Genomic DNA, 24958 nt, shown 5'->3' on the forward strand with positions numbered 1-24958 from the left:
CAGCAGAGGTCTGCTGCGCCATGTGGGTCAGTTCCCTGACCGGGGATAGAACTTGTGCTGCAGTGGCTGTGGATTGCTTTGTAGTGCTGTGTCTTAACCCCTCACACCACCAGCGAGGCCCCCTCAAGTATAAGTTTTATAAGTTTGGTTTCCCCATATGGAAAGCTTGCTTTCTCCCACTATCTTTATGTCTTGATATCTTTAAATCTGCAAAACTTCAGTGCATATTCCCCAATCTGGGAAGCCCTCACTCATACCCCGGGGTAGTTAATTCTTATCACCCTTGCTTCCTGTACATACCTGCTTCAGCATACATCACACTGTGTTTCCTCACAAGGATGCCTCTGGAACTGTCAGTCTTACTCATCATGCAGTCCCACAGCAAGGCTAATGCCATGAATCTGGTGGGTCAAAATGCCCTCAAGTTTCGCCTACAGAGGTGTTTTCTTTCTTCTTTTTGTTGTTGTTTTGTATTCACCCATTCAGAATGCCTCAGAGTGGGGCCTCCCTGGGAGCACCGGGGTTAAAGACAGCAATATCAAGCTATTGCCAGCCACAGCAGCATGAGTTCCATCCCCAGCAGGCCAGGCAGCAACGCACATGGCATAGTAGACCTCTTCTGCCTGGCCCACTGCTCCCCTCAGCAGTGTATTTCAGTAGATCTGTCTGTTCTGCTCCCCAATCTCTGGTGAATGCTCTCACCTCTGGCACCTCTGGCTTACACCGCAGTTCTTGCATGCAAAAATAAATAAATCTTAAAAAAAAAAAAAGTGAGAGAATGCCTCAGCTTTCTTGAATGCCATTATCTCTGTGTCTATCCAGCCAGCATTGTGATTACTTCTAAGTGTCTAGATATCATGAGCTCTTAGGATTAAGAGTTTGTCTTTCATTTCTGAATATTCTGTAGCCCATAGTAGATATTGACTACATAATACCATGTTAACTAGTTAACTTTAGCATTAGCTGTCTATGTGATTTTACTGTGTAACTCTCAAGAGGGGATCATGTTAAACTGTAGGTCACTCTATGCTGACACCTTGAATAGCACGTCGAACATATTTGATTCTTCAATAGAAAATTTGATAAGTGTGAAAGGCCTCTCTGGCAAACACCATCATCCTAACACAAGAGCTAAATGAAGCTCTTCCATGAGTTTATTTGAACTTTGGTTGTAATTATTCAGTGTACCAGGAAAAGTGAGTATTGGACTCTAGATAGGAAGTTTGTCATGGGCCAGCTGATTCCCTTTGCCTAATAAACACTGGACCTTTACATATTTAGGAAGCACTTACTTTGAAAAAAATGTTCACATAGAAAAAGGGTGTTGATTTCAGTTCAAGGGCAAGCCATCTGCCTTCTCCTTGTGTATTAGTAATCAGACTAATAGTGCCAGTGGCTTCATTGGTGAAAGCAGAGAATGGCACTTTAAAATCTATTCAAGGGTCTATTTTTAGTCTCTGGCAGCACAGGAAGGAGTGTTTATTTCACGTTTAATGCAACCTTCACTTCAAACTATAAACGTCTTTTCCTATATTGAGTTTCTACCAAGTCTCCCAAGAAACACAGCCAGCTTTACATATCCCTATCCTCTAAGATGATTAACTGTTTAAAATTGAAAAGCCTTGAAAATGCAAATCCTACCACAGGCCCTGGTGGGGTAAAAAGACAACTTGAATAAAATGTTTCCAGATGGTTTATGCATTATGTTCTTTATGTCCTCAAAGCAAGGGAGGGATCCTAAGCTGGACCAGTTAGTAAAAAGTCATTTTGAGGGATATTTAGCAGCTTTTTCAGAAACCTGCGAAGGCCCTGCACAGTTCCTGGGGTGGCATATATTTGTGAGATTCTATGAAACAGCTGTTCAGCTCCAATAAGAGATGCCTTAGCAGAAGGGTGGGGTGGCTTGTGTAGTCCTGTTTTGTTTTTTTTTAATTTTACACTTTCAATCTATTTCACAATCTCAAAATGTTTTTCTAACCTGAGAGTTTAGAATTTGACGGCAAGCCGTATGTTAATCCACAATCAATGGATCTTATTGCTTGAGAATAGCACAGATATACCTTTATTAGTAATATTGAGATTTTATAGAAAGTCTTGAATTGTCAGTTTTCTTAACATATAGTACCTGAAGTCATTTTTCCCCCTGAGCAATTTAGTCACTTCTCTTTTTGACAATCCCTTAAAGTATATACTCCACCTTTTAAAAATAAGAGAAGTTCAAGTTACTTCATGTTTCTAGCTTTCAGCTACAAAATCCATAAAAATTGTTTTGCTTCAAAATAAGAGTGAGAGAAAGAGTATGGATTTTGAGCAGGTGTCAGGTTGTTTATTTGGTTTCCCACTTTGAGCAAGGCAACACCATTTCAGCATCTAGGACATGTTAATCTGTTGAATACACATATTTAGCATCTAAATAGCAATTTTCATTTTCAAAGTGTTTTGTGAACATTAATTAGCATTTCTTCACAGCATGCTTGTGAGATGGGTCAATATCATTATCACCATTTTACAGATCAGAAAAGTGGGATGGTAGAAGCGGAGTCATTTGAATAAGGAAATACAAGTCAAAAGCAGCCAAAAATGGATTCATAGCACCAGCCGAGGAGATCAAATATATCACATTCTCTCAGCATCAGTAACCCTCCATCCAGTATTCAGAAAGAGCTTAGTATTAGTGAATGGAAACACAGTTTTGTTTAAGCAGCAAATGAATAGATGAGAATGTTAAGTGAGTCTGGAGAGAGAGATCATTATTGCTATGCTACCCAGTTTTGACTTCTCTATCTCTTGTTCTTATCAGTCACTCAGGCTGAACTTGAAGACAAGCTTATCATGTTTAAGGAATATCGAGAACATAAATGTTAAAAGAATATGGATGTAATACATCCATAAAATGTAGACTAAAATCAAGTGAAAACATATCTAGACATGAATGACTAAGATTAATAGGTACTAATTAGGCTGTATAACCATGAACCTAATAAATCATACCCATATTCCATCACATAGAAAAGAAAGACTAGACTCTGGGTTTGGAACTAAAGACTAGATGTTAGCATTAAAATTAGTGGTAGAGTTAAACATGTAAATACTTTAGTAGAGGGATTTTTCCAAGAGTTATATCTGTCCAAAAATAAACTAGTTAACCAGAAGGTACTGAATCTCAATCATTAAAGTCATTTCACAGGTCTAGTGAGTGGCACGGGCATGCCTTTGGAGCCTGACATGCCAGGGTTTGAATCTCAACTCTACCACTTGCTCTGATTTCTTGCCTTTTTAAAGAACCAAATAACAAGTAAGTGCCAAGTAAATATTTGGTGCCAGTGTCATAGATTAGAGGGATCTAATATACTGCATTTAACAACAGATTTGACATCAAATTCAACATCTTGGACAAGACGTGCTTTAAAGAGCTCATATATTCTTGGATGGCCTTTGGAAATGAATTTTGTAAATGGTAATATTTCATGAAGGAAAGTATCTCTCAATCAATGACTTGACATGTTGTTCTAAGGGTTTGCAGTGTCTCTGAAAAAAATTACTTACATGTAAAGAGAGAAGAAGGAGAAAGCTGTGGTCGGGGTGATCTTCAGTGTATTTTTTAAAAGGCTCATAAACTATACTTAAAATGACTTTAAATTTTGTCATACACAGTTTTCTTTTACATATTGTATCTTCTCTATCCTTTTCAAATAAATGAAACAAGCTTAAATGCAGTCTTAATGATATAATATGTTCTCTGTAAGAATGTAAATTAAAACTAGTAACTTTAAACAACTGAATTAGCATATGTCAATTAATACTTAGCAATTCTGTATACATGACTAGAGGTGTGTGAGTGTTAAGACTTAGCATATTGGTAACAATGGAAAGAAAAGTAAGCACAGTGATTGCTGTGAATTAGCCAAGAAAGGCATCCCAGATAATTGGTTACTGGCAGTACTTACCATGAAATAGTGTCTTGTTGAAAGTGCCTAGCTAATGTGGCATGGGACATTTCCAAGTGAAAATCTCAACAGTAGTGCTTTTTTTTTCCACCAAAGAAGATTAAAGACAGTGCAGTGGTTTGAAAATGTCACTCTGGTGCCAGAAGAATTAGGCATATGTTTTTGGCGATACTCTATTTTAAGATTCGTTAGGACCATTTAAAAACAATTCCATCTTAGAAGATAATTTCTGTCAAACCTTGCATTCCAGTTTGGAGCTAAATCTGGAACAGATTGAGTTTTTGCATCCTATTTCTATTCATGGAAAGATTATGTAAATTAGCACTGCAGATTTACTCATTTCAACCAAGCAGAGTTAAATGGGGAATAAACAAGTTCCCTGATAGACTTACTCTCAATAATTGCCTTACTGAGAGGTAGTTACTTAGAAGTCATATTCTAGGAAGCCCCTCATATCTTTTAACCACCAGATCCTCAGTCCTGCCTGCATCTGTACCCCCTTTTTCTTCATTTCCATGGATTATAACATGAGAATTGTATTTTCTGCTTTTAAAACTATCTATCTCTGGTGTTTTGGGCCTCTTTCTTTCTTAGAAGTTATCTCCTTCCTGTAAGACCCCCCATCCCAACACACGCCCACTTCTTGCTTTCTTCTTTTCTTTCAGAATCCATTGACCAGTTGTTTTACATCTACGCTGTGCTTTCCTGCTATTTTCTGCGTTTGGAGTTGCTTCCTTATCTCTGAGCTAAAGAAAGCTTTGATTATTTTATCCTCACAGCAATAAAGATTCATGGAAACCCCCTCTCTCTCATTAAATGTAATATTAAAACAGTATCCAGATATATACTGGCTTCAACCCTATGACTGTAGAAAGAAACCTTCAGTTGTTAGAAAGGTTCTAATCTAGATATTGTTACTCATTAAACAAACTTGAGTAAGAGTAAAGAGTAAAGGGGTGGCCAACAGAGGGGTTTCACCACAGCTACAGCCAAACCTTCAGAGTGAATACCAAGGACAGCTCCAGAAAGTGGAGTAAAAATCTGGTCCTTTTTTATTACTTTGCAGGGAGTATAGGATAGGGCTCTCAGTGACATGCATTGCTACTTCCACTCACGGTGAAATACTTATGTTTATTGAGTAGTTACTATATATGCCAAACATTCTGACTTGTATAAACATGGTATTTATACTAGTTAATTTAATATTCATCGTGAGCACATTTCACATTTTCCTAGAAAGAAAACAAGAATATAGAAATATTAAATGATTTGTACCAGCTCACATTAAGTAGAGTGGGATTCAAACCCAGAGCAGGGCCAGTATTCTCATCTCTGTTGCAAGAGTCTCTGTAACCTAATTAGGAAAAAGTACAAAAATTTATAAAGTTTCCTACATTCTCTCAGGCAAATATACTCAGTGATTTTGGTACACTTCATATAGAAGAAAAAATATTAATATCTATTAATCTGTGTCTTCTTATGAAAAGAAAGTTCCTAAGTGGCAGATACAGATAATTATTGGGGTCGACTTGCAGATTGTTTTCCTGCATATACCACTAACGTTATGCATGACAATATGCACTCTTTTCCTGAATGAAAATCTTTTCATTCATTATTCAAAGTAAGCTCTAAAACATCCCACCTGGGTGCTGGGGGGAGGAGTGGTAGGGGTGGGGGGAGAGCTGGGGAGAGAGAGAGAGAGGGAGAGAGAAAGAGAGAAGTAATTTCCTCCTCTAATATTTTTATACTTTTGTGCTTTTAATATATACTTACAGTGGTGTTCTAAATTAGGATCCAAATTTATTTTTCTTAAATTATAGATAATTGTGCTAATGGCATTTGTTGAATAATTTATCCTTAAATCCCTATTAGAAATACTACTTTTTCATTTATTAAATATCTAATTTAGATTGCGGACTCTTTCTGAATAGTTCGTTCTATTGCTCTACTGTCTATTCCTATATAACTACCATACTACTTGGTCAAAGAAATTTGATGTCCTTCTTTACTGGTGTTTTTGACTACTTTTATTCAACCACAAAGATATTTTAGAATAAACCTATCAAGGGCCTCCCCTGGTGGCACAGGCAGTTGAGCGCAGCGCTGTGAAGCTGTCTGTAGCTTCTGCAGCGCTGGTTCCATCCCACCTGACCAGCGAGAATCCCACATGGCATGGCAGGCCTCTCCTGTCTCGCCTGCTGCTCCCCTCAGCAGTGTATTTCATCAGTCTGCCTGTTCTGTTCCCCGCTCTGTCTCTGGTGAATCCTCTCACCCTCCTGTGCATCTGGCCTGTGCCCCGGTTCTTGTATAAATAAATTTTTCAAAAAATAAAAAAAAACCTATCAAATTCCATTTTTTAAAAGTTGATATATCTTCTGGATTTGCACTAGACTATCATGGAGTACTGTGGGTGTTTTGGTGGAAGATGCACTGTGATAACATACATCTAAGGGGTTATGAACTTATTCCTCTGAATCACTATGGTATTTATAACAATGGTATTTCAATAAAAATTAATGCAGTTTAAAAAAGATGGTTGAAAAAATTGATTAGTATTTAACCAATATAAAAATAACTTTTTTTTAAAGATTTATTTATTTATTTATTTATTTATTTATACAAGCACTAGGTACAGTCAGAAGTGCAGGAGGGTAAGAGAATTCACCAGAGTCAGAGCGAGAGCAGAGCAGGCAAACTGACGAAACACGCTGCTGAGGGGAGCAGAGGGCGGCAGGAGAGGTCTGAGGGCCATGTGGGACCTTCACCCTGCCGCCAGGAATCAAAGCAGCGCTGCAGAGGCTGTAGGCAGCTTTGCAACCCAGCTCTCAACCAATGCGCCACCGGGGAGGCCCTAAAAATAACTTTTTTAAAGAATGCTTTCTCACTCAGAATAATGGTAAAAATTGTAATTTAGTCATTTTGCATTTCTGTTCTTAAATTCTCCTTAGTAGTTTTTAAATTTTTTATTAGGATTTTTAGAGGTACATTATAATGTACATTGTACAATGTGTATTATAAAGTTGGTATGGTTACTTTTAAAGTGAATCAGCCAATTATACAACACACAATTATGTAACAATAATTGTTACAGCAAAACAATGCTTTCATATCCACTTTGAACTTAACATGTTTCTGATTTAGAATTGAATGATTTAAATTATTTAAAATGAAGTTTGACATTTGTCTTACAGAAAGACCAAAAAAAAAATCATTTTAAGAAATCAGAAATAAGATAACATTTAAACCATCCTTAATTTTCCTGATAAAAGAGAGTTGTAAAAATACTACTTTCTATAGTAAATCATAAAAACCTGAGTTTCCTGATCTCTTTCAAGTTACTAATCGGATGTCCTTTTTGGCGACTTAAAACTTTAATTAGATCAAGAAAACATAATAAAAATACACATAAGCAATGATACTTTTCAAATGTCTTATTCAAACTCCAGTATCTCTATATCCCACACAAGATTCTGCTATACCATTACTCTATTGAGGATCATTTATCTCAACTGAAGATTTTATTTTTTATTTGAAAATATTTAAAATTTAAAATTATTCTTGGATGATGTTGTAAATTTATACCAGAAAGGACTTTTTATTTTAATTATTATTTTATCAATTGATTTTACTTCTCACATCTTTTATCTATAGTTATTTTATGTGTAATAAATGTCATCCCCTGGCTTGTTGGAACATTTATTAAAAGAAAAACATTTAATCAGAAATGCATTTTTCTATATCTCTTAAATTGCTCATTTAAGCAGTATATCATATATTACTATATTTTAGTGCTTTCATATAAACTGTTCTACTTTGGCCATCACATCAATATTACACATTTGAAAGCAATGATTTATTTTTTTCTATGCTACATATTTGCCATAGTTGGATAGTAAATGACCTTTTATTGCTATATCATAAAGGCAATTGTATTAGCAAGAACTTTATAAGTATGTGTAAAAAATCCTCCAAAGCAAAAAATAAAAATATAATTAAATATGAAGCAACTCTCATGATTCTTATCATTTTTCTTTTTAATTTTTATGTTATTTCTCCTAACACTTTTGATAAATGGCAATTTTGGATCAGAGCTATGAGGACACCCTAAAAAGAGAATCTTTAGAGGTCACAGAAAAGCCACCTACCACTTGTAGGGTAGATCACAATGATACAGAGGGAATAAATTAAACAGCTGCAATCAACTTACATCTACACTCAGGTGATATAAATGTAGCAATATTATGCCTTCCCTATGTAATTGCAATTACTTTCAAGTTTATTTTGTCATCAAACAAGCAATTTTTCAATCAGTGCTGCTTGTGTAAATCAGCACTCTGGTGTATGAATTTTTTTTAAGATTTATAGATTTATGCAGACAAGAACTGGGGTGTAAGCCAGAGGTGTAGGGGGTGAGAGAATTCACCAGAGACAGAGTGGGGAACAGAACAGGCAGATCTACTGAAATACACTGCTGAGGGAAGCAGCGAGCAAGGCAGGAGAGGTCTGCTGTGTCATGTGAGTTGCTCCCTGGCCTGCTGAGGATCCAACTCATGCTGCAGTGGCTGGGGTTAGTTTGAAAGTGCTGATTTTAACCCCTGTGCCACAAGGGAGGCCCTGGAGTATGAACTATTTCATTCATTTATCATGCACTTTTTAATGCCCAACCACACCCTCTGGAAAAAAAAAAAAGAGCAAGAAGTTTAAAGAAAGTGTACATGGAAAGCAAACATGAAGAGGAAAAGGTAATAACTGAGCTGATTTTCATCTTAAAAAATAAATCATAAATGAGAAGAGTAGCATAAAGCTATTAGTAATATACATGATTTTATTTAATACAGAAACAAAATATTTGACAAAATGAACATAAACTATATTTTACACTTGGTTAATTCTTCCTTCTTTATTGGACAACTTACATAAAAGTATATAGGAACTATTTTGACAAAGAAGACACTGAAACAGAAAGGGTGCCCTCACATTTCATTCCCTACACAAATGAGAAAAGCAAGGCCCATGGGATTTACTTCCAATTCATCATGGCACATTTTTCCTTCAACTTCTGAATCTTTCCCAACTTGGTGTCCCAGACACTATTCCTATTTGTTCCAATTTCTGTTTTTTAAGAAATCTACTTGTTATTTGATTTTTAAGACAACATATTTCTTTTACTTCCCTTAATTAAAATCATGATCATCATTTAATCAGATTTAATCAGACAATTTAATCAAGTTTTGTCTTCCTTTATAATTAGCTCAACTCTAGTCATAGTGAGCTAAGGGAAAAATCTGTTAAGTAGTATGTTTTCCAAAATAAACTTACAATCCAAGTGTGGATAGGGGAGCAGTGAAAATAACTAATTAGTTAAATAAATACCTGATTGATAAATAATAAATTTAAAAGCTAAGCATATTAGAAAACATCAAACTACAGGATACAATGATCTGTTTAATACCTTGCAAAGGAGGTATTATGCTATCCTGGTATTGACAGATGATGCATCATCTGTATGGTAAGAATTTAGCTGGATTTAAAAGGATGAGTAGCACTTGAATTGGCAGCAATGGGCAGAAAGGGCACCTTCAGGTGATCTAAGAAGAGTTATTGTCACCCTTTTTTCCCTTCTGCAGAACTTTTTCTTCAAGTAAACTGTTACTTAGTTAACGTAATGCATTACAGTTAAAGGAAAGCTGCTCTGATTACAGGGAGTGGGGCACGGGACTCCAGAGGACGTTATCAGACCTGGTTTCTCTGGGATTCTGATTTAGCATGTTCAAAATCACCACTGATACTTCATTGGTATTTATATGTTCTGTGGCTTCTTTGGACACTGAAATCTAAGTTCCATAATGGAAACATCTGCAATAATTCAGACTTGAACTAGAGTCCAAGGAGTAAAAGGGGGAGAGAGGAAAATAATTAGAAAGTACTCTTAAAAAAGAAGTAAAACTTGTTGAAAGAAATGCTGGGAAGAAGGAAGGACTCTGGGATGTTGCAGAGTAAAACTTTACATATCAAAGAAAAGCAATTGCACTAGATAGAGAACTGGAAGGTCCTGAGAATTGTATTTGTTTCTTTGTTTTCATATGCATATATTTTACTTGATCCCCTAATCACTGGGCTTTAAAACAGGCACTTAATGACCAGATTTATTCTAGTTGGATTTAAAATTCTCTATCTTTTCTAAAATCTAGTATCTACTCACAGGCACTTGATGTGCATCAAGGCTTTCCTCCCAACAGCCCTGGTTCTGCATCATTTACATCATAGGCACTGGAGATGGAGTAAAAAGAAGACACACTCCTAGCCCTTAGAAAAATCCCAAATTGCTCAAATACACAAATGAATTTAGATGAATAAACAAAAGTCAAATTTAAACTGAGTTATATAGTGGGGAAGAATGGTGTTCAGTGGCAGGAAAACATACCAGTCCTGATAGAGTTTTAAAAGTATCATAGGGGTCTCCCCAGTGGCGCAGCGGGTTGAGCGCAGCACTGTGAAGCTGTCCACAGCCTCTGTAGTGCGGGCTGGATTCCAGGTTGGCCAGGGAGATACCCACCTGGCGCAGTGACCTCTCCTGTTTCCCCTACTGCTCCCCCCAGCAGTACTTTCGGACCGTCTGCCTGTTCTGCTCCCCTCTCTATCTCTGGTAAATCCTCTCACACTCCTGCACCTCTGACTTGTACCCCAGCTCTTGTAAAATCTTAAAATTAAAAAAAAAAAGTATCATAGACAGTAACATTTAAACTAATAGTTAAACAGGAGAAGTGGGTTTGAGAGATGGGAGAACATTCCTAGTAGAGGTAAAGACATGCACAAAGCCACCAATGATAGAGGAAGCCTCTATGCCAGAATATAGATGGTAAGTGGTTAAAAAAGAAAGTTGAAGAGTAATGCATTATTCCTAGAAGTATTACTATTCTAGAAGTACTGGATGTGACTGATGAGGAAAAGGATAGCCCCTTGATCTTATTTGGTCTTGGAAGCTGACTTAAGGAGAACTTTTGGACAATAACCAGGTGAGCTGTAGGCAGACCAGTGGCTATTGCAAACACACAGAGTAAATTCTTGGTATTTTGGACCAAAATCACTGGCCTTAAGATAAAAGAAGAGCAACAAGATTTAAGAGATATTTCCAAGGTAAAATAGATTGAATTAGTGATGAGGCTTAAAGGAGGGTAGTGATAAATTAAAAATACTAATGACAATATTTCTCAACAAGCTATCATTATTGCAAAAATCACTTTCCCAATTTGATGTTTCCAAATTTTATTTATGGTGCTTTTGATACGAGAATTTTAAAATGTTATGTACCTTTAAATCTACTATCTTATCATTTTTGTTTTTTGTTTAAACTTTTTGCTTAAAAAGGACTTCTCCATATAATTAGAAAATGTGATTATCTACATTTTCTTCCTATTTTTTTTTTTTTTGTAGGAGGTGGTGCTAGTAGGATTTAGGTCTTAAATATATCTGACATAGGGGCCTTCCTGGTGGTGCAAGGGGTTAAGTCTCAGCACTACGAAGCTATTAGCAGCCACTGCAGCACGAGTTCAATCCCCAGCCAGAAATCTGACCCACATGGCACAGCAGACCTCACCGATCTCGCCTGCTCTCCCCTTAGTAGTGTATTTGAGTAGATCCTCCTGTTCTGCTCCCTGCTCTGTCTCTGGTGAATCCTCTCACTTACCCCCTGCACCTCTGGCTTATACCCCAGCTCCTGTATGCATATAAGTAAACAAACAAATAAATAAATAATATCTGAAATACATAACACATATATATACACACATTCATATTCACATATATATACACACATTCATATTCATTTCCCTTTTGTGAATTATTTTCACAAAGAATATACCACCTAAATTAACCCTACAAAATACAGAAAATTTGCCATGATGTTTATGTGAAAGTTTTAAGTGATCTGCCTAAAAAAATAACCCTGTACACATTGTATAAAATAACCTTTAAATGCCCTCCACAATTGGGGGTGATAGTGCTGAAAATAGAACCATAAAAAACAAGTCTAAAAGCTAGTAGGATTTGGAATGTACAGTTTTGTTTGTAAAATAGGATTTTTTTAACTCATGGATAGTTGTATTTTTCACATCCATTTTCTCCTTGCAGTTCTACCTTTGCTTTTTAAGACTTAAGCAAGTCACTTATTTTATCTTAGAAATTTTTTCTAAAAATCTCATTTAAACCAATTTTGAAAGGTAAATGTGTAGACTCAAAATCCAAGTAATTTTTTTCCCCTTACTAAAACTAGTATAGTGACTGCGAGTGAACTGTGAAACTTACTGGGTCTCAGAAAATTGTTTTATTAGTCTTTCATATAAATTATTGTTGGCTGTTGTGACATTTTTATATGTGAGAAAAAAAGATGAGCTATACCTAGTATCCAGTAAGCATTGATAAAAAAAAGGTCAGTGTGATTCAAGTCTGTATTTTCATATCTAAAACACTTTTAAAAGATTAGGCTTCATTTGTTAGCTAGCCCCATGTTGGAAATACCTACCTGTTACTTAGAGCTATGATTCCCAGCCATCACCACAGCAGTGCTGTTCCCATGCAGAAGTCTACAGCACAATAATTAGAATTTTTTTTTTAAGAAAAACATCATAAAAGATATCCTGCCATGCTTATGTTATTTTAATTGGGTGCTTAGCTCTAGGGATCTTCATAATTTATCATAAAACTTTAATGTTAATAAAATCAGCTGGAGGGAAGCACTACTTATCTCCTTGATTATACCATAAGGAATAAGATCTTAATTTGAGCTTTCCTTTTCTTCTTTTTTTTTCCTTCAAGCTAATGAGAGCAAAGAGTTTTAAGTGGATCAAGGGATCTAATACCTGAAATATAATGCTTCGCCAAGGTGTACCTTTAACACAAGTAAAAGAAAAATTACACAGAACAGCCTAGGAAGATTTCATATAAAACTGTTGCACTAGGTTATACTATAATCAAGATGAAAATGCATACATTGTGCAAAAATGAAAAATGATATAAAAATATATGTAAAATAAAAAAAATAAAAACTATTGCACTAGGGGAGAGAGAGTAAACTAAACTAATATGGAAATAAAAGGTAGGAGAGTTTTAAAGTGTTGAGGTAAGCTAGAGAAAAAGTACAGGAGGACTTTTCCAGGGATATTGGTCAGTGTTATTAGACCATCTATGTTTGCTAACTGGTACTTATGTAAGTTAGGTTCTTAACTCCTCACCTTCACATCCAGGGGCCAGGAGATAAGAGTTGATTACATTTCAAAGGAAGGGCTTCCAAATCCTTGAGAAAGATATTCTTGGGTTGTAACACTGGCCAGAGGTTTGAAGAAGGCTATAAAACTAGGCAAAGGTTTGAAGAACATCTCAAAGGGGCAGAGGAAGAATTTACAGGATTACAATTTTTTAAAAAGTAAATGCTCTCAGAAATAGGAAATCAGGGAACTGGAGTCAGGAAGAAAACCATCCAAAGTTTAATCAAGCTGAAGGGCATTAAGGTCATCTTGCTCACCTATAGGTAGGCATTTTACGTGCTAATGAGCTGGGAACTGGTCCAAAATCACAAGTCCTTTCTTACAGGTAAATGATACAAAATCTTACACAATCTTAAACTCTTTAAACTTAATGTGTAACCAAAATTACTCATTAGTAACCTACAAAATATGATTATTACCATATAGCAGAGATGTCTTTGCAACCTGTTTTAGGGTACAAGAAATTTCACTATCTTAAGTTAACTAAATAATAAGACAATTATTATTAATTGTTAATTATCAATTAATTTTTATTTATTAATTTATTAATTATTATTAATTAATAAATAATGAGACAATTGTTAAGTACTTAATCTATACCAGACACTGCTTTAAGTATATTTTATTTAACATATAGAGAACAGTCCAGGTGCTCCTTTCCTAACAATTGGAACTTATCCCAGGTCAGACTGGGAATGAAAGAGCAGATCTCAGAACCAGATTCTTGACTCCAGAGCCAGGATCTTAGTCCAAAACAGACATGGATGAGAGATAGAAGAGGAATCTGCAGAAGAGTTTCATTTTCCCTTTTTCTTTCCTTTGAGTATTTGAAATGTCCTCCAAAGTAGACCTAATTCCATACCACTTCTAACAATGAGTCTATAAAGCTTAATTTTGTCTTGTTTTTTAATGAAAGACTGTCTTGTCTCCATGCAAGTGGGAAAAGGCTTCTTCAAGCTGTGCTTTTATTTTCATTTACTGTGGTCTCTCAACAGCACTTCATTTATTTGTTCAGAAATTATTCATGTGTCAGAGCCGAGACTGATTTGAAGCAGTTTAGACTCCTACAATCATTTCACATTCCAGTGGCACAAAGCAGGAATGATGATGGGTGTTCTCGACCTTTCTCCCTGCTTGGATGACTATATCAATTACAAAAATAGTAAAGAGAGGTATGACCACTATCAGTCATGGTCCAACAGTACTGGACTTTGAGTCACTACTTAAGTAAGACATAAAGCTTCAAGATATGTGCCAGGTCTTGCATATCACAGATATGTAAAGTCTTCAGTTATACTTTACTTTTTAACTGACTGGAACATGTAGAAGCCTAGGAAATAACACAGAATGCTGAGAATTTGCTCCCTGAGAATGAAAGTTTTTAAAATAAATATTTTGATCTCAAATGTCTTGGTTATCAACTAGTTTGTGGGATCATATGTTAACTTGTCAAAAAATTAACTATATATAATGTATTGAGCATTAGGCTCAGGCTGCCCTCTGGGAGCTGGCTTTCTAGAGAAAAAGTCAAGCAAAGCAGCAAGTACAATAGGTATAATTAGTGCAGTGAGCACTTGTCAAAATGATAAAGCTGTCTATGAATGTATATATTTAGTGATTGCCTCTGCTACTAATCAGTTGACTCCATGAAGGCAGGAACCATGTTTCTTCTGTTGCTCTATTCATTGCAACTGACACATTTTAGAAATTCAGTGAATATTTTAAATGAATGAGTCATTCATTCTACAAGTAAGAGGGGCAGCCAAAATGTTGGGAAGGATGGGATCAAGAAAACTTTAGTCAAAGAAAGTTACTGAAAGAAATTGTCACACTATCACAGAATCTGTTATATTTCTCATGTTTTTTTTTTATGAGTCCATTAATTAGATCCTAGTAGCTTTCTTGAGGATCTACTATGTACATGGATGTACAACCCACTCAGTAAGACCATACAGTTGTCAGACTGTGATTTTATGTTAATTTTCTACAATTCTCTGAATATTAAACATTCACTCTAAAAATTTTGAGATATGTCTTATTCCATTACAGAGTATATTTGAACATAGATCTTCTATTGATATAAGAAACTGCATATGAACTAATTAACACTCTATGCTTCATCACGGCCCTTCTATTTGTTGGAAGGACATCAAATTTTTAGCTTCTTACAAATAGCACTCTAAATTGCTCTGAAGTTTACTGTAGAAACATTAATGATGATCACTAAAAATTGTCATGTAGCCAAAGTCCATATCCACAGAAGTACACCTCATGTTTTAAACAAAACATCATGTTTGCCATGGTCTTTATCTGCCCCATTCCTATCCTTTCCAGATTATGAATGACATAGTGTTCATATAAAATCTGATAAGCTTATTTTAAGAATGACTGGTTAGGCTCTCTCTGGTGCTGCAGGCGGTTAAGCACAGCGCTGTGAGGCTGTCTGCAGCCTCTGCAGTGCAAGTTCGATCCCTGCCAGCCATGGAGCAACCCATATGGTGCAGCAGACCTCTCCTATCTCGCCCACTGCTCCCCTCAGCAGTGTATTTCAGTAAATCTGTCTGCTCTGCTCCCTACTCTGTCTCTCACCCTCCTGCACATCTGGCCTATACCCCGGTTCTTATATAAATAAATCTTTAAAATAAATTAAAAATAAAAAAAAAGAATGGTTATTTGAATGACTGGTTATTTGAATTTGAGGGGCATGAAAATTAAAAATGAGAAGCACAGCAACTAAGAAAATCTTAGGCTTTAGCTGTAGTGAGCACTGTTAGTCAAAAAAGAAGTTACTTGGGGGCCTCCCCGGTGGCGCAGCGGTTGAGCGCTGGGTTGTGAAGCTGCCCGCGGCCTCTGAGGCGCCGGTTCGATCCCCGGCTGCTCCCCGGCCACCAGAGGAGGGTCCCACATGGCGCGCAGACCTCTCCTGCCGCCCGTTGCTCCCCTCAGCAGTGTACTTCGGTCCTTCTGCCTGCTCTGCTCCCCGCTCTGGCTCTGGTGAACTCTCTCACCCTCCCGCGCTTCTGACTGTACCCAGTGCATGTATAAACAAAACAAAACAAAAACCAACCAGCAAACAAATAAATAAAGCATGCCTCTATTAAAAAAAAAAAACATTTAAAAAAAAAAAGAAGTTACTTGGGACTTGAAAGCTGGAAGAAAACTCATTAAATAGAAAGCAGATCATTTTCTCTCTCTCTTTTTTTTTTTTAATTTGGAAAGTAAGGCATTATTCTATGCATGATCAGTGCCTTCATATGATTGACACAATTTCTCAGTAGATACAATACATTCATTAATTGTGTTCATGTCTTCCAAAATTGGATGGCAACCACTATTCCTACATTTTGTTTTTCAAAAGTTTTATAAGTATGGTTTGAAGTGATAACCTCCTTCCCCCCCCCACTGTTTATTAATAGTTATGGTGTAATAAAGTAAATCACTGGTGAAGGGGGTAGTTAAGTTATATTAGTATTATACAAATAAGAGTATGTGCATGTTTGAAAGTGACAATTCAAAAACATTTTGAAAAATTTCTTTGACTTTCTCTGCAATAAATTGTGAGTAGGAAAAAAAGGTTTAAGGAAATAGTGAATGCAAAAAAATTTACCAAAAATTTTAAATACTTATAGGGAAAGTTGTATAGGTTTTGATAGTTATCCACTACTATCTTTTTAAAAAAATATATTTATTTATATGTAGAACTGGGATATAGGCCAGAGGTACAGGGGGTGAAAGGGTTCACCAGAGACAGAGTGGGGAGCAGAACAGGTAGATTTACTGAGATACACTGCTAAGGGGAGCAGCAGGGGAGAGAGGAGAGGTCCACTGTGCCATGTGGGTTAGCTCCCTGGCCAGGGGTTGAAGTCAGGCTGGAGAGGTGATAAGGCTGACACTTAACCGCTAGGCCACTGGGGAGGCCTTCCACTATTATCTTAACTATGTATCAGGAAGCATCTTTGTGGTACTGCGTGAAAGTACATGTCAGGTTAAATCAGAAGAATTGATTTAACATTAGGTGATTTGAGTATTATTTCATTTCTAACAGTGCTTTTTTTTTATTAAGGTATATGGTTTTACTTAAATTAACAAATGAACAGGTGCTGTGAAACCATTAGAAACTAAAACCTGATGAACTTAGTTATTTCTTTCTGATTTTAAAGCTCTTTGCTGTTTGCTTGAGACAGCATGTGTCCAGAATATACCCTGGTAGGGAATCTATCACATGATGAAGAGTTATTATCTGTTGGCTATTTTCTATGTTTCCTGAAAGTATTTTTAAACTGTACAGAATATATACTGCTGAGAAAACTTCATCACATATAACAGTATCTGAAAGCTATTTTCTGTGTTGTCTGACAGGTTTAAAAAAAAAATAACCTAAAATAGCTACCAAAATAAAATGTAACAGGAAGACATGGTACAGATTGCCCATATGAGAGTGTTGTTTGGATTTCAACCAAGATTGAACTGGCTAATTAAGCAGACATCATACAGAGCATTAGTAAAGAACTGAAATTAAAATTTATCCATTTATCAGATTTGGGGGGGGAATAAGACTCCTTTGATTTCAAAGGACAGGATCATAACTATCCTAATTGAAACAAAATGAAATTATAGTCCTAGGAAACTAGAAAGTCTGAGGGTGATTTGGTAATAGGCAATTCAATGCTGTGTTCAGTGCTCTTAGAAGCATTTGGTTTCCTGTGTCATTTCTCTGCCTTTGTCTGGGTGTCCAGGGATGCTTTTCTTCCTATGGGATCAAAATATATAAAATGTGAACCTATTGCAAAATGGAGCCATTTTTTGCTACCATATTCTTACCAATATCCAGCCAATCCTCAGGAGTTTCAGTCATTTCTTCTTTTCAGTATTTGTTTTCCTAAATCTAAGTATCATGTTTACACAATCATTTCTTTATTTTGCCATTTTAGATACTGTTTATTAAACTGTTGAAATGAAAATTTAGCTCTCTAATATTTTCTAACAACTTTACATAAATTATTATGTAGGATATATATAATTATATCTGTAAAAATATTTTTCTTAATTGAGTTATCTAGATAAAACAAAATAATTTTCAAATACATCCCTTTATATTTCTATTAATTCCCTTATGTTTTTATTTGCTTTTCTGGGTCTCTATCACATTCTTATCCAAATTCTCCAAGAGTCTTAAAACTCTCAAGAGTCAATGGGCCTCCCTGGTGGCACAGCAGTTAAGTGCTGAGTTGCAAAGCTGCCCGCAGCTTCTGCAGTGCTGGTTTGATCCCTGGCCGCCAGGCAAGCGTCCCACATGGCATGCAGACCTCTCCTGCTGCCCACTGCTACCCTCAGCAGTGTACTTCGTCAGTCTGCCTGTTCTGCTCCCTGCTCTGGCTCCTGTGAATTCTCTTACCCTCCCGTGCTTCTGACTGTACCCAGTGCTTGTATATATAAATAAATATTAAAAAAAAAAAACCTCAAGAGTCAAACATATCAAAGGACTTAACTATGTTGTATTTTTTTTCATGGATCTATCGTATTTCAGTTTAAAACAGCTGATCATAATCAGCTAAACTAAACTAGTCTCAAGACTTCCCTTTACCACCATTCCAGGAATTTTTTATGACTCTGCTATATTGAATCACTAATGTTCTACATTATTTGATTTTCTTTTTAAAAACGTTATAAGAATGGTAAACTTATTTTTGAGACTAACAGCTATGAAATGAACTGATTTCAACCTTAAATTTGATTCCTAGTTTCAGCTAGACATAGCGTTCTGTAACAGCACTCACTCTGAAATTTGCTGATATTTCATTTACTTCAGGTTTCTTTCATTGCATCTAAGAAGTCTGATACTACTCTGGTTTCTACTCAATCCTTTGTATTTGATTTGTTTTTAAATTATTTCTTATTTTTTCCTCTGATAAAGTTAAAGATCTTTTCTTTATCCAAGATGTTCTAAAATTTGTATATATTGAAGCTTATTTAATGATTATAATGCAGTGTTACTTCATCTAAAATCAAGTAACCAAAAAGGTCAGTTGCCAAGATTCCTACAGTTACAAGGAACTAATGTTACCAAGATCACATTAGTGCGAGTCAGATCTCCTTCCATTTGAATACTCTGGGTGAGTGTCAAGCCCTAGCTGAAACTTTAACTAAAGCTTGTGAAAGTCGAAACAGAGGGTCAAGGAAAAAGGTACATACTCCTGACCCATAGCAACTGTGAAATAATAAATATGTGCAGTTTTAAGATGCTAACAAATAAAATCTGTGTAAAATTGGTATAAATACATGTAAAAAATATACTTTAGAACTTGTTTCCAGTTGACCCTGCTCAACCTTATAGCCTTTGAAATCCAACACATATATCAGTTCACATATATCAAAGGTTATATATTCATTCTCTTCATTTTTCAAACTGAATTTTGCTGTGTTTTATTTTAAATATTCTATAATTTTTTTAAATATAATCTTATTGAGGTATAATTTACCTTCCTCCAAAGTCTCCTTTTCTAAATGTACTTTAACAATAGAGTTTACAGTTAAACAATAGATTATATTAGCATTGTTCCAAAAGTTATCTTGTGCCTCTTAGTAGTCAACTCCTGTTTTTTGTTTTTGAAGATTTTTGCTGATAGAAATGGAAATCCTTTATTTTCATTGTTATAATCATTTCAGAAATTACCTATGCTAACCTCTAATTAATAAATTTAAGGAGAAAATAGAAGTTTAATATGGTAGAAGATTAATAATAACATATAACTGTATCTTGGCATTTATTCTTCCTCTCTGATTTTTATAATAGATTTTCTGTTGAAACTTTGGGTGATATATTTAGAGCACTGGGGTCAGTCAGAACATATGGATGTTAATTGCTGCTATGATTTTACTATTGTGAAATGATAGTCCCTTTCAGTATAAGGCTCTGATGGTATCATGAAATCAATTGTAATTTTTAAAAGGGAGGTCCTGAATTGCTTCAAATAAGCTAATATGATTTTTAAGTAAATTTTATTACATTTAACAAAATTATTTAAAACAATTTTGCTACATTCAAAATTGTGTGTGTAGTAGCAAGTTGGCTGCTTATTCTAGTTTTAGACATTTAGTTAAATGACTTTATTCTTTTGAACTTTGGTTTCCAGAAAAATTCACAATTTCTTTCTTGTAGTAAAATGTTGAGGACCTTTGTTAGAAGGTCCCTCAATATCACATTAGATACATTTAAGCACTAAGTATGTGTCATTGAATTATAACCTGAGAAAGCAATCATTCCCTATCTGAATAAAGATGAAGCAAACTAACTAAGGAGGACTATTCTTATTCTCTAAAAACTCCTAGTTAAAAAGAATATTTTCAGGGCCCTCCTGGTGGTACAAGGGGTTAAGACGCAACCTATGAAGCTACCCACAGCTGCTGCAGCATGAATTCGATCCCTGGCCAGGGAGATACCCATATGGGGAAGCAGACCTCTCCTGACTCACCTGCTTCTCCCCTCAGCAGTGTATTTCAGTCAATCTGCTTGTTCTGTTCCCCACTCTGTCTCTGGTGAATCCTCTCACCCGCCCCCCCACCTCTGGTCCAGTTCTTGTATGCATAAATAAATAAATCTTTTAAAAAAAAAACAATATTTTCAGGAGAAGCTTGGCAAATCTGAACTTTGATTTATACATAGATTTCATCTACTTACTGGTTTCTAAGTAGCTAGACACAATGCTATGCATCTTATATAATTTCTTATTTAGCAATACTGTAAGTGTTGGAATTTTCCACTTTTATATGTAAGGAGAATGAGATTTAGACACATAGGCATAGATAGGATGGCTCCCTTACTCAAATCCAGATCTGACTGGCTTCATGAATATTTAAATGTTTTCCTGTTTATTATATATAACTCAGACCTCTCTACATATACAAGCAGAACATTTGGGTATATCCTATGCTTCTTAATGAAAAATACGACAAATTCAAGATGTCCTTATAACTGTTCTACCTGGAGTATATATCAGTGTGCCATTTTGAATAACACATTGTCTTTGTGGCATATAAAACTTCTGCAAAGGAAAACATCAGAAAGATCAGTGCTGAATAGACTGTTTAGGTTGTAATTATATGAGTAATGTGAGTTAAACATTTCAATACGAAGATATCATTCATTCTCTACCAGAATGTCACCTTCATCAAATTGTGCACTGTTAATCACCTCAATATTATGAAAGTCTACAGTTTAACAGTATGCCTCTGAGCAATGTGTCCTATTTAATTTAGCATGTTTCCTCTTTTTAATAATGTAAGACATGCTTCAGGAAAAAATATTTTCAGAGAGCCAGTATATTTTAGAGGTGGTATAATTAGTAGTCTTTACACAATCAAATATTTTTAGCTTCTTGCATACAAAGAAAAAATGTATGGAAAATTACATAAAGTAAAATTTTGAAGCAATTTCAGGCAAAAAAAATACTACTACAAAATAGAGCTGTAAGAGCTGAATGAAATTATGGATTTAATTTAACATCAATCAAAGTTTCAAGTAAAAGTTAACATGTGTTATCAGAAAACAATATTGGATGCAGCCAAACTAATGCATCTTGAAACAAGTCCAAAATGCATCTCAAAATATCTACTGTTATATTTTTCAAAGTCAAATGAAGTTAATTTGAAAATCCAAGCAGAAAAGGAACCAGGTAAAATTAAAAAGTTAAAGACTTTGCCCTGTTATTGGCTTTACTCCTTTTAGAACACCTCCCTAGGAAAGCTTTTCAATATCTTCTCTCTGGTTTCACCTGCATATCCACATTCATGTGTATATAAATCAGAAATCCCTACCTAATTCTACATACATGTATATGCATACTTTTAAAATATCTCTTATTAGTTGGAATATAACAAACATGTCTTCAGTAAAAATCCAGTGAATGTTCACAAGTTGAATGCATATGCATAAGCATAGCCGAGATCATCAAATAGAAAATTACCAGACTTCTAAAGCTCCCTACACCTTTCTTGATTTTTGAGCACTATTTTAAAAGCTGACAACATAAATACCTTTACCTGTTCATGAATTCCAAAAAAATAGAATCATACAAAACATATTATTTTGTATTGGTTTCCTTCACTTGTTTGTGGGATTCATTTGTGTTATAAATATCAGTATTTCATTTATTTTAATTGATACATTGCTTTTATTTTTTTATGCAAAATATCTTTTACAATTAATTTTTGTTCTCAAAAGCATGTAAGTCACTTTACTAACCCTTTTAATGTAAATGTTTTAGTTTATTGCTTGTTTTCTTTTTAAGTTTATTCTAATATACTGATTTCGTCTTTTCAGATGCAGCAACTATTTCACGAAAATTATGAACACAATCGAAAGGGCTACATCCAAGACCTTCATAATAGCAAAATTCATGCAGCTATAACGCTTCATCCCAACAAAAGGCCGGCCTACCAATACAGGCTTCATAATTACATGCTCAGCCGCAAAATTTCTGAACTTCGCTACCGCACAATCCAGCTCCACCGAGAGAGTGCGCTGATGAGCAAGCTCAGTAACAGTGAGGTAAGCAAAGAGGACCAGCAGCTGGGAGTAATGCCATCTTTCAATCACTTCCAGCCTCGAGAGAGAGATGAAGTGATAGAATGGGAGTTCCTGACAGGGAAGCTCCTTTACTCAGCATCTGAAAATCATCCTCCTCGGCAGAGCATCAACAGCATCCTAAAAACAGCGCTGGATGACACTGTCCTACAGGTGATGGAAATGATCAATGAGAATGCCAAAAGTAGAGGACGGCTCATAGACTTCAAGGAAATTCAGTACGGCTACCGCAGAGTTGATCCCATGCATGGGGTGGAGTACATTTTGGATTTACTCCTTTTATACAAAAGACATAAAGGGAGAAAACTGACTGTACCAGTGAGACGTCATGCATATCTTCAGCAGTTATTCAGCAAGCCTTTCTTCAAAGAAACTGAAGAGCTAGATGTCAACAGTCTGGTGGAGAGTATTAACAGTGACACTCAGTCATTCTCCTTTATATCTAATTCCTTAAAGATACTAACTTCTTTTCAAGGTGCCAAAGAAATGGGAGGGCACAGTGAAAAGAAAATACACATTCTTGTTCCTCTCATTGGAAGGTATGACATTTTCTTGAGATTCATGGAGAACTTTGAAAATACTTGTCTTATCCCAAAGCAGAATGTAAAGTTGGTCATTATTCTTTTCAGTGGAGATTCTGGTCAAGATTCCAACAGACATATTGAGCTGATACAAGAATATCAGAACAAGTACCCTAAAGCAGAAATGACCCTGATCCCTATGAAGGGAGAGTTTTCCAGAGGTCTTGGTCTTGAAATGGCTTCTTCCCAGTTTGACAATGATACTTTGCTGCTATTCTGTGATGTTGACTTGATCTTCCGAGGAGACTTTCTCCAGCGATGTAGAGATAATACAATTCAGGGACAACAGGTGTACTACCCCATCATCTTTAGCCAGTATGACCCAAAGGTAACTAATGGGGGAAATCCTCCCACTGATGATGACTTTGTCTTTTCAAAGAAGACTGGATTCTGGAGAGACTATGGATATGGAATTACCTGTATTTATAAAAGTGATCTTCTTGGTGCAGGTGGATTTGATACCTCAATACAAGGCTGGGGACTAGAAGATGTAGATCTCTATAATAAAGTTATTCTATCTGGCTTACGGCCCTTCCGAAGTCAAGAAATAGGAGTGGTGCATATTTTCCACCCAGTTCATTGTGACCCTAACTTGGACCCTAAGCAGTATAAAATGTGCTTAGGATCCAAGGCAAGTACTTTTGCTTCAACGATGCAACTGGCTGAACTCTGGTTGGAAAAACATTTGGGTGTCAGATACAATCGAACTCTCTCCTGACAATCCAGGCAACACATATTGCCTTTTTTAAGGGGAGTTTACCTCATTGTTGGTTGTTGTTATTTTTATTTTATTATTGTTATTTTATTGTTATTATTATTGTTATAATTTTATTTTGTTGTCCTGGTCTTAAACTACTCTTGGTTGTCTTCCAAAGGGTGTTTGTTGACCTCAAACAAGAAGAGTCTGCAGTTCACTGATATTTCAGATTTCTACTGAAGTATATATGTATTACTTTTATATAACTTTATTTGATACTGAGTTAAATCATGGCAATCAAATGACTTTTGAAGCTCATTCACCATGAGAGACAGCTTAGAAGAATGTTCTCTTGGGGCTTAAAGATGCAATATCAACTTTTATTTTATTTGTCAAATTCAATGTGATTCAAATATTTACTGGTGAAAGGTACCACAAAAGTGCTTTATGCTTCCTATGGGGAAGGGACTCTGTAACATAAACTTGAGTTTTGTAATTTATACAAGGACTTAAATATATAGACAATAATTTTCTTCATCTTTAGAATTTTTAAAGTAAATGAACACTTATGATTGTATGTTATTTTTTAAAAAAAAAGTTTTAAAAATTGAGGAGTTTTGTTCCACAAGCAATCGGTACTGGCTACCCTGGTCTTCTGACAATTATGTACTCCTCACAATGGTCTGCTATAAATGCGAATGAACTTTATTTTCTCAAGGAGATATGATTTAATTAAATATTCATGTACATTTTAGAAGCTTTATGAAACAATGTCCTTCATTTGCTGGCAAGAAGATAAAATATGACAGAACCTGGTTATTTATAATAAAACACAGGTATAACAGTATTCTTTTTCAAAAACACTGAAAAGGTTGTGTCATTTCTTT

General features: G+C 35.5%; 1 protein-coding gene across 1 annotated transcript in view; it reads left to right on the forward strand.

The window, feature by feature from the left end:
- Positions 1-24092, forward strand: part of CHSY3 (chondroitin sulfate synthase 3) — a gene marked incomplete at both ends in the record, with an annotated part of 241122 nt that extends 217030 nt beyond the window's left edge. The window contains one exon of the mRNA XM_084252777.1: positions 22530-24092. Within this exon, the coding sequence (XP_084108903.1) occupies positions 22530-24092 (1563 nt within the window). The remainder of the gene's footprint in view (positions 1-22529) is intronic.
- Between the last annotated feature and the right edge of the window lie 866 nt (positions 24093-24958).

This window comes from Talpa europaea, assembly GCF_964194135.1.
Source record: "Talpa europaea genome assembly, chromosome: 13".
NCBI lineage: Eukaryota > Metazoa > Chordata > Mammalia > Eulipotyphla > Talpidae > Talpa > Talpa europaea.